The 11,177-nt window shown below is 41.9% G+C and overlaps 1 protein-coding gene across 4 annotated transcripts in view; it reads left to right on the top strand.

Annotated features, from left to right (window-relative positions):
• ATP8A2 (ATPase, aminophospholipid transporter, class I, type 8A, member 2) overlaps positions 1-11,177 on the top strand; it is a 651,371-nt gene that overhangs the window by 200,192 nt on the left and 440,002 nt on the right. For all 4 annotated transcript variants that reach the window (XM_014539417.1, XM_014539416.1, XM_014539418.1 and 1 more), the window contains 2 exons: positions 8,077-8,182; positions 8,575-8,657. In XM_014539417.1, coding sequence (XP_014394903.1) covers positions 8,077-8,182; positions 8,575-8,657 — 189 coding nt within the window. The remainder of the gene's footprint in view (positions 1-8,076; positions 8,183-8,574; positions 8,658-11,177) is intronic.

The following is an 11,177-nucleotide window of genomic DNA, read 5'->3' as shown; positions in this document are numbered from 1 at the left end:
CTGCAGGCCTGGTCCCCCACAACTGCCCTCCCCTGCAGGCCTGGTCCCCCCCAACTCCCCTCCCTCCCTTTCAGTCCTGGTTGCCCCCAATTGCCCTCCCTTGCTGGCCTGGTCACCCCTAACTGCCCTCCCCTGCTGGCCTGATCGCCCACAACTGCCCTCCCCTGCCGGCCGTTTTGTGCCCACATGGGGGCAGCCATCTTGTGTGAGGGTGTGACTGTCAATTTGCATATTACCTCTTTATTATATAGGATGATCTGAGAAAATGGTTAATATGATTTCAAACTTCGTGAATTTGTAGAGACTGTTTTATGTCCTAATATGTGGTCTATCTTTGAGAATGACCCATGTGCACTTGAGAAGACTATATATTCTGCAGCTTTGGGGTGAAATATTCTATAAATATCAATTAAATCCATCTGATCCAGTGGGTTATTTAGAGTCTCTGTTTCCTTGTTAATTTTTTTTTTTTGGAAGATCTATCTAGTGAAGTCAGCAGGGTGTTAAAATATCCTACTATGATTGTATTGCTGTCAATCTCTCCCTTAACATCTTCTAGAAGTTATTTTATGTATTTAGGTGCTCCTATATTGGGTGCATATATGCTTACCAGAGTTATGTGTTCTTGTTGGATCAATCTCTTTATTGTTATGTAGTGACCTTTATTAACTCTTGTGATGGCCTTCATTTTGAAGTCTATTTTGTCAGATATGAGTATTGGCACCCCAGCTTCTTTTGTTTGTTTGTTGCATTACATGGAAAATTTTTTCCCATCCCTTCACTCTCATCCTGTGTGAGTCTTTTGTTCTGAGGTGGGTCTCTTGTAGATAGCATTTATTTGGGTTATGTTTTCATATCCAATCAGCTACCCTATGTCTTTTCATTGAAGCATTTAACCCATGTACATTTAAGTTATTATTGATAGGTCCTTATTTATTGCCATTTTAATTCCTTATGCCTATATTTCTTTCTCTCTCTATTTCTTTTCATTACAGCAGTCCCTTTAGCATTTTGTGCAGGGCTGGTTTGGTGGGGATAAACTCCTTTAGCCTTTTATTTTCTGGGAAGTTATTTATTTTACCACCTATTTTGAATGTTAGCTTTGCTGTTTATAATAATCTTGGGTTTAGTCTTTTGGTTTTCATTACCTTGTATACTTCATGCGAATCCCTTCTGGCCTGTAAATATTTTGATGAGAAATCATCTGAGAGCCTTATGGGAGCTCCTTTGTAGGTAACAATTTGCTTTTCTTTTGCTACCTTTAAGATTCTCTCTTTGCTTTTAATTTTTGGCATTTTAAATATGATGTGCCTGTGTGTAGGCCTGTTTGGGTTCTTCTTAATTGGGACTCTCTGTGCCTCCTGAACTTGTGTGAATTTTTCCTTCTCCAGATTATTAAAGTTTTGTGCCATTATCTCTTCAAAGACATTCTCTATTGCCGGAAGCCAATCCACCCTTGCTGCTTGACACAGTTGCTGCAGGGAAGAAACATCTGCACAGCTTATGTTTCAAGGGACCTGGCATATATGGCATATGTTTGCTCCCCCTCTTAACACTTATGTCCTCCCCGAGAAAGGTTGTTTCCCCAGGTGAGGATTTTTCCCTGAAGTTAGGGAGGGGATAAAACCCCTTAACTAAGTGCCAGGCGGGTAATTGATCACTTTAACTATGAACAATCACGCTTAAGTTACATAATCTTTACTTAGGATAATCTCCTTCAGTTACTTCCTTGTAGCTTAATAAAACAATAGAGTAACCTTGGAATGGAGATAAGAAATGCCCTAACCTTTGGAATAGAATGGATAGGATTAAAATCAACTGGTATAAATACAGATGTAACAAGACAATAAATATAGAACTTGGCTGGAGATCCTGGCTAGAGAACCTGGCTAGGCTGCTGATCAACTGAATGCTGTCTCCGTGTCATTCCTTCTTCGCCGACTCCGTCCACACCTTTGGGGACCCGTGGACTTGCTAGGGCTGGACCCCAGCATCTGGCGCCCAAACAGGGACCCTTAGGTAAGCCCCCCCGCACTCGGGACAGATAGGACTGCACCGTAGGGTGCTGCAGACCCCCCTATAGAGGATAAGTAGGGTAAGAAGGTGGATAGTACAGAACTTAGATTGACAAGATGGGTCATACTGAGTCAAAAGAAAAAAGACTCTGTATTGATCTTTTAACACATATGCTTGCTAGCAGAGGAGTTAAGGTTACTCCCAGTCAGACAGAAAGTTTTATACAAGAAGTATGTCCATGGCTTCCTGAGGAAGGAACTGTTAATTTAGAAACTTGGACTAAAGTAGGAGAGCAATTAAAGAATCTATTTTGCCTGCCTGTTTGGGTTTGTGTCTGTGTATTAGGTAGATCTGCCATGAGTCCCAATCTTTAGCACAGGACAATGTTAGATGCTGTCTGTGACTGGCCCTGAGTACTCTGTTTCAAGCTATCAGCAATCCATAGCTTGTGGCTCCCTCTGCTGGGACTAGGTGCCTTTGGAAAGGACTAAGATGTCCACTTGGGCCTGGTTTTTCTAGCCCTGGGCCCCAGATTAGATCAGGCAAAGACTCAAAGCTTCCAGAGACCCGCCTCTGCCTGCAGTCCCATTGACACTCAGTTTTGATTTGCCTCAGGCTATAGACCACAAAGTGGGGTGAGAGGTCTTCCAACATGGTGGGGCAACTGACTTCCCTCCAGGCAAAAACTGCCTGGATAGCAAAAGTTCACTGGAGAAAGATGTCCTCTACAGTGTGAGGGAATGACTCAGCATAGGAAACTGGGGTGGTTGCCCTCTGAGCTCCAATCCCAGAGCCCCCAAACCTGGATTCTGCTCACACAGCTCTCATCCACTCTGCCTTCCTTCTGCCAGAACCCAAGGTGAATGGCTGTACACAAAATTTTGTGCATTGGCCCCTTAAGAGTATGTTTGCATCTTTGGCTGTCTCTGGATGGCAGAGAGCAAACCTGCTGCTCTTTGAAGCCATATGTTATGTTGGCACCTTTCTCAGTCCTGGTGCTCTAGGCTGGGGAGCCAAGCTTGGGGTTTAGACTCCAGAGTACTTGGTGAGCACGCCCCACAGCTGAGATATCCCTCTGGAACTTTGGTGGCTCTCTGTGGGAGCCTGGCCAGCCCTTTCTCACATCCGCACTTCCTACCTGTCTCTATGCGGTACCCACTTTCCATCCTTGGTTATCAGGGGTGTCTCTAGCTAGTCTTCAGTTGATTTTTCAGGGTGGTTTTTCTGTATTTTAGTTGTATTTCCAGTTTGGTCCTGGGAGAGTGTCATTGTAGGTTCCATTTACTCCACCGCCATTTTGGAATTTCCCTTTCTTGGATTTTGATCTTAGAGGTGTATCCACCTTCTAGGCTAGAGTTTCTCCAAGCAGTAAAATTATGCTTCAGGAGAAACTTCTCTTGAGAAGTGTAGTTTTAATAAAGAAAGGATATCAAAGAAACAAGTGCATTGTGGTGACTTGCTTTCTGAAAGTGGATTATAGTATTCTCAAATTATATTCAGGCTGAAGGTAATAACTAAGATGGTTGACTGAATGTATCTGTTCAAATTGGGATGGTGCATAGGGAAGGAGAAAATGAAAGGGTGACAGAGAGGTTTAGGAAACTGCTTTTAGTCTAGGTTCACAGAATTTGTTTTCCTAGCACAGGTCAGCATGCGAAAAAGCAGCAGAGGAGGTGAGATAAGGGTGGTGTACTGAGTACTGAATACTGTGGAATCCCAGAGTTGGCTTGGAATAGCAGCAAACTATTGGTTAAATGGGAGACTCTTATTTATTCATTTATTTAGCAAATAGCTTAATGGCCCAATTTATATCAAACACTTTGCTAAGTAATAGGGGAAGAGATGAATTAAAAAAACACCAAGGGAAAAAAAATCCACCAAGGAATTTTTATTAATTGGGGAATCAGACATGTAAAATCATTAAGGGCCATTGTACACTTTTGCATCTTAGGGATAGGTCTGATGTGACTCCCTGGAAAAGTGATTTTGTTTTGTGTTAGATCTCTTCGGTGGGTGTTATGGCTACCATAACTATTGAAATGTGGGCAGTGTGAACACTCATACTCAATAGTGTTTGCATGGACCTAAATGTGTGCTGGCATAGAAACCCAGTGGCCAGGGGAAAATCTGTATTTGAAGAAGAGGTCCTCTGCACCTGCTGCCATGATCCCAATGTTTGAAATCTTTAAATACTTAGCTCAGTTAATTTATGTACATACAGATGTTTTTTTCCAAAGCTAAACCCACATTTGTGTGTCCTGGAATTCTAGGGGTTTTTGATCATCGATCACAGGCTCTTGAGCCTGTCTTCTCTTGACATTTGAGTGTAGATAGCATGAATAAGGATCTTCTAATGAGCATTTCTTGTCACATGGTCAAGAGCATGCATTTTAGGTGGGAACCCCATTTTTAGAGAAGTTAGTGAATTTCTTTTTTCATCCTTACTTTAATCCTCACCTTCAACTCTCCTGAGCCAAATTTTCTTTTCTAGTGGGAAAGCCAGTGAGAATAGGGGCAGCTGCAGCCCTTATGAAAAGGAAGCCTTCCCTAGGGAGATTAGCTTAAGCATCAATGAAAACATGGGGACTTTTCATGATATTTTAATAGTCTGGATATTTACACTTCATTGAATGCTTAGTAAGTCCAGGCATTGAGGAATTTATTTTAATATATATATATATATATATAAGCCTAAGTGAACATTCAACCATTCGATTGTTCAACCAGTAGCTATGATGCACACTGATCACCTGGGGCAGACGCTCTACCAGTAGGTTAGCTTGCTGCTGGGGTCCAGCCGATTGGAACTGGGTGAGACAGGCTGGACACACCCTGGAGCTCTCCCGTGGTCCCTTCCCGGCCTTGATCATGCACCAGTGGGGTCCCTTGGCCTGGCCTGTGCCCTCTCACAATCCGGGACCCCTTGGGGGATGTCAGAGAGCCGAAGGCCAGGCCTGGGAACCCCACTGGTGCACCAGGCCTCTAGTTTTTTAATAAAAGCCTACTTGCCTATATTTAATGCTTTTAAAAAGTTTTCCAGGATTCTTGAATCCTTCTGAGGTCGTTCTCCATTTTGGTTATTACATTAATTAAGCCCATATGACCTTTGGCATCTAGCTCCACTGTAACTGATGAAGACTATAGGCTCCAATATTTTTCTTTGGTAAGGTGTGGGACTAAATTAAATATACCCAATGGGTGTTTTTAAACATTTTTAAAATTTTATTTTTAATTACAGTCTATATCCAATATTATTTTGTGCTAGTTTCAGGTACACAGCAGAGTCTATTAGATCACTTGGTTATTTTACCAAAATATGGTTGAAGCAAGGGAAGAAGCAATTTAGGATTTATTTTCTGGGTCCTTTCAAGTCTTGTGTGGACTGATAGCCAAGATGGAATTTGCCTCTTAATGAGTCAACTCTAGGAACAATTCATGTGGTCCCTTAATTATATCATTAACCAGTGACTTTCTATTTGTGGGATAATTTCCCAAAGATTTACCAAGGAAGAACACATAACTATATTATGCCTAGGACTTTTGAGCTTGAGTCTTCAAGAATAAATTATTTGTATACTAGTATATATGTCATTTATATACTTTATAGCTGCAAATTGAAATGTAAGATAATTTTAGACATGTATAGTTTTCTGCTATTTTTTATATTAAATAAATTGAATGTATTCATTTCTAGATATATAAAGCATTTGGTGCAGATTAAAATGTTAACTGAATTACAAATATTGTATAATTACAATTATGAGGTACATAGAATAGAGACAGAGAAGAAGAGAGGTTACAAGGGCTTAGGGGTTAGGGGAAATGGGAGTTATTGTTTCATTGTTACAGTGTTTGTTGAGAGGATGAAAAAGTTTTAGATATAAATAGTGGTGATGGATACACAGCATTGTAAATGTATTTAATGCCACTGAATTGTACACTTAGAGATGGCTAAAATGTTAAATATATGTCTATTTTCCCACAATTCACAATTTTGTTTAACTTGTAAAATGATACATACATACACACACACACACACACACACACACACACACACACACACACACACTCTAATAAACAATCAGTTCTTTAACATTATAAAGTATTTTTCTTCTTAGAAGTGAGTGAAAAAAGTTTACTTTCAAACATGGAGCACTTAGCTAAATATATTACAAACATCTTATCCATAGGCTTCAATTAAGTTTGTCTTCCTTCCCTGATTTGTTACAGAATGTCAGGTTCAGTAGGGAACCAAAGGTAAATTAATTTTGTCCTGGGGATATTTTTGATCTTTAAATCTAAAATATCCATGTAGGACTAGATAGTTCTCTGATGCAGAAGGTAGTCTGGAAGTGAAATTCTGAAATTAATGTGCTTTTGGATAAAATTTCCTAGCCACTTTTGCAGTGTAGGCCTTGGGGAATTTGTAAATCCTCTAATTATAAAATTTCATTGAACTATAATTTAATGAGCATTTCCTTTTCCTGAAGGCAGATAAGAAGTAGCTGTGTGACTGCTGTGTGACTGTTTCCATGCAGTTGTTCTTAAATCACATTAGCAGGTCAGAGAAGAAACTAAAAATGTTAGTCACTATCCATTTGTGACTAAATAAAAAACAAAAACAAGGAAAGAAAAGAAAACTCCATAAAAAATAGCAAACACAAAATTGTTTTCTGAATGTGAAAATACAAATCTATCTCAAATTTATAGTCAACTGCCTATTTAGGAGTGAAACATTGAAGATAGTCATTTTAAAATAACCTCAGGATAAGGAAACCTGGTGTCACCCCTGTCTTTGAACATCATTCTGAAAGTGCAGACAGGTGGGAACTAAACAAGTCTATATATTGGAAAGGAATAGGGATGATATCATTGTCTGCCCTAAAAATCTAGGAGAGTCAACTGCACCTTGGAGAGTGAGTAGGAGTTTAGTTACAATTGGATATTGACTTAATATATAAAATTACATGTTTTTATTTACATGTGAACAATAAACTCTTATAAAACATAATGGAAATAAGATTACATTAATAATATAAAAAGCAATAATGTGGTGCCTCACATGTATAGTGGGCATGCAGATATTTTTGAATGAATAAAAATTAATCGATAATATTAACAAATTAATAATAAATTAATGAATAAAATATCAGCACCCATATTTAGAAGCTTTAGAAATCTTTAATAAATAGAAATACATAAAATATTCTTAGATAGGTAGACAGTATTAAGATGTCATTTCTTCACTAATTATAAATACAGTCTAATCCCAATGAAAAATGTCAGGATTTTGTGTGGGGTTGGGGAGGATAAAGAAATGTATTTAATACATATCCATGACAATTCTGGTTTTGTTTTTTTAAAAATATAATAGGCCAGGGAGACACTGAGATTACGAAGTTAGAGAGCAAACTTGATGTAGAACAAGCATCAATGCAATGGTATGGAAGGACCAGGGACTCAGTGGTTGCTGAGTCAGTTCTCGGTACGGGGATCTGACATTGATTTGAGTGCCTTCTGTTTGCTCGGCCTGAGCATACATTCACCTGTTCACCCTCCTGGCTCTTACAGAAGTGGGAGGAAGCATGGGGGTGGCAGGGTGCTGGTGGTGTCCTAGGATGGGGCACTGGCTCCCTCTTTGTTCTCACCTGACCGCAAGGGCTAGCACTTCAAGAATGATGTTCCAAAAGAAGGGTGACAACAACCTTCTCAGATATACTGACTGATAAACTGAATTCCAAAGGATGAGTAAATAGAAGAATTGACTGACTGTGTGTAAGGGGCAGTGATGGAACAGTAGGAAGGATGAGCATTTTGGGGAGAACTGCAGGCACAAGTGGCTGGTAGAGAGCCCAGGAGTGCGAATGGCAGGAGATGGCCCTCGATGGTGAGCAGGTGCCAGATCACGGGGGACCTGGAGTCCACACTACGGATCTCAACCTCTGTTTAAAGGGAGCAGGAAGCCATTCCGGGGTTTTAGGCAGCAGATGACTTGAATCTAACTCTGATGTGTGTCAGTGGGGTTGTAACAGAAGGATTAACTTGCTCTTCTGTTTGTAGCCCACAGCTCCTTGCATACAGGAGTTCCTCACCCTTCTGGCCGTGTGCCACACTGTTGTTCCCGAAAAGGATGGAGACAACATCATCTACCAGGCCTCCTCCCCAGGTGAGACCTCTTGGCCGATGTGCCCTGCTGTCCCCTTCTCTGGAGCCTTGGGTGTTTGCATTACTTGTGGGAGATGTGACGGTATATCCCACCCCACAAAGACCCCCTATTTGCCTCTGGCCTCACACAGATTATGGACTAAGGCTGTAAATGTTAAAACTATAGAAAACTGGTGCTGGGTTCTACTGACTGTAGTAACACTTTGACGGCAAGAGGAGGCCCCAGGCCATCTTGCATTTCCTAGCAGAAGTCATTAAACTAGACAGAGCTGCACATGAGGCCGGGCTTCTTTAACTGGTGTGGGTTTTGCTAATTTGAAAAATAGTACTTGCTAAGCAGAATTCTGGCATTACCAGCGCTTAGTCAATGTTTCGTCAACTCTTGATTGATAGATGAAGCTGCTTTGGTGAAAGGAGCTAAGAAACTGGGCTTCGTGTTCACAGGCAGGACACCGTACTCAGTCATCATAGAAGCCGTAAGTGACATGCCTGGGCACCTCTCTACCTTGTAGATCACCTACTCTTTTGAAGACTGTATATTTGAAATAGCATGTCTATTGTAAATATGGTAGCTAAATGTCTATTTTTTTTCTGTGAGAAAGTAAGCCTGTAGAAAAACCGAGGATGATATGTAATTTTATTAGCTCATTAATATTGTTTTTGCATTTGCAGTAATTTTTCTCTCTTAATGATGCTTCTTGACAAGTCAATACACAGATGTGGAATTATTTGTAGTAAAGCACTTAGAGTAATAGTTGGGAAACTGCTGCAGGGCCCACTTACTTTGAGAGCAGCTTCTAAAGGCCATTCCTGTGGCCTCGGTGCCCAGCTGTTCTTGCACAATGAGGCTCTTGCTCTATTGCTTCAGTCTCCTTGGCTGGGAGAGAAAGGAATTGGCACTGAGGCTCCTTTTTATATACAGGAGTTTTTATTTTCCCTTCAGCCCAGGGGTTGATTAATTTTATTTATATTTTTTTACTTTCCCTCTCAAGAAGACTGAGGGGAAAATTTGGTAGTAGGAACAAATTTAAATCAAGAATAAGATCACATAGGGATCCTTGAGAATGGGCAACAGGGGAAGTTGAAGGTTAGGACTGTTGAGGCACTGGTGTTTGTCATGGTGGCCAGGTGGCGGGGCTGCCTGTTACTCCAGTCTGGGTTGATGAGGGCCTGGAGAGAGCCACTGCCTCCTCTCTCCTCTGTCTTTCTCCGCCCCTCAATTTGGGGGTGACTCATTGATTGTTACAGTTTTTGGGTTTATTCATCCTTAAATCCCTAGGCCACTTCAATGCATTTGAAATTCACTTCTAACTTATATAATAACTTGATATTGTTCCTGACTTAGCAATAGTCCATTTTTTCTTTACTTATATTCAAAACCTATAAAATATTATAATGTACACAAGTGCCCATTTCTTGACATTTTCAGTTTCTTTTCTTATGGACTACAGAGATCAGCTTATATTTATTTTTACTTTATTTCATACAACAAAGGGAATTTTGCTTAGGGAAGTGTGCAATCATTAAAAGTGAAATTTTTTCATAGGAGTTTTTTATAAATGTAGTCTTCTTCCCCTTCATTTTGAGGAGACTTTTAGTTAGACCTTCATATGGGACATTCAGTTGTATGGGTGTTTACCTGCATTGTAACAGTGGGATTGGGAGGCCATGTGGAGGAGCTGGGCACAGTGGGAGAGACAAGGAGAGAGTGGATGCTTCTGCCCTGTCACAATGCTGGACAAATATGGGACATTAGAGAGCCAATTGATGTCATCACCGTGTCAGCTGATGAGGAAAAGTGGAGCGACACTCCTTGGTCATTTGATTAAATGATTAAGGCCATATTTCTGGAAGTAAAAAAAGACTATCTGATAGTGAGGTCCCTCGGCGTGGCCTGCGGGGATCAGGCTGAAACTGGCAGTCCAACGCCACCTGCTGCTCCCGCTCATCCCGGTCCCACTGTGCCTGCTGCCACTGCTGCCACTTGGTAGGCTTGCTGCCGCTCCACTGCGGTCTCCGGGCTGCGGTGGCCATCCCTGAGCCCTGCGTCTGGCACCCGTCGGTCAGCTGAGCAGCGCTCCCGCTATGGGAGTACACTGACCACCAGGAGGCAGCTCCTGTGTTGAGTGTCTGCCCCCTGGTGGTCAGTGTGCATCATAGCAACCGGTCGACCAATCGTCAGTTGTTTGGATACTTAGGCTTTTATATATATACTAGAGGCCTGGTGCACAAAAATTTGTGCACTTGGGGTGGGAGGGTCCCTCAGCCCGGCCTGTGCCCTCTCGCAGTCTGGGACTCCTAGGGCGATGTCCACCTGCTGGCTTAGGCCTGCTCCCCGGGGGATCATGCCTAAGCTGGCAGTCAGACATCCCTCTGGCAGCCCAGGAGCCCTCGGGGGATGTCCACTTGCCAGCAGGGAGCAGGCCTAAGCTGCAGTTGAACATCCTTAGCGCTGCTGAGGAGGCGGGAGAGCTCCCACCACCACCGCTGTACTGGTAGCCATCAGCCTGGCTTGTGGCTGAGCAGAGCTCCCACTGTGGGAGCACACTCACCACCAGGGGGCATTTCCTGCATTGAGTGTCTGTCCCCTGGTGGTCAGTGTGTGTCATAGTGACCAGTCATTCCCAGTCTTTCTGCTGTTAGGGTCAATTTGCATATTACCCTTTTATTATATAGGATATAGAATGATCTCTAAGGTATATTATGAGATGAATACAGCAGGTACACTGTATGCTATCGTTTGTAAAAAAAAAAATAAAGGAAAAAAATTATATGCATGTTATCTGTAAACACCTACACAACCTCTGGGCATAGGGGCACAAGAAAGTGGCCACAGCTTAGCCAGTGTGGCTCAGTGGTTGAGAGTTGACTCATGAACATGGAAATCACGGTTTAATTCCTGGTCTGGGCACATGCCAGGGTTGCAGGCTCAATCCCCAGTAGGGGGCATGCAGGAGGCAGCTGATCAATGATTCTCTCTCATCGTTGATGCTTCT

Source organism: Myotis brandtii, unplaced genomic scaffold, assembly GCF_000412655.1.
Source record: "Myotis brandtii unplaced genomic scaffold, ASM41265v1 scaffold216, whole genome shotgun sequence".
Lineage (NCBI taxonomy): Eukaryota > Metazoa > Chordata > Mammalia > Chiroptera > Vespertilionidae > Myotis > Myotis brandtii.
This window is presented reverse-complemented; position numbering and strand designations above follow the sequence as displayed.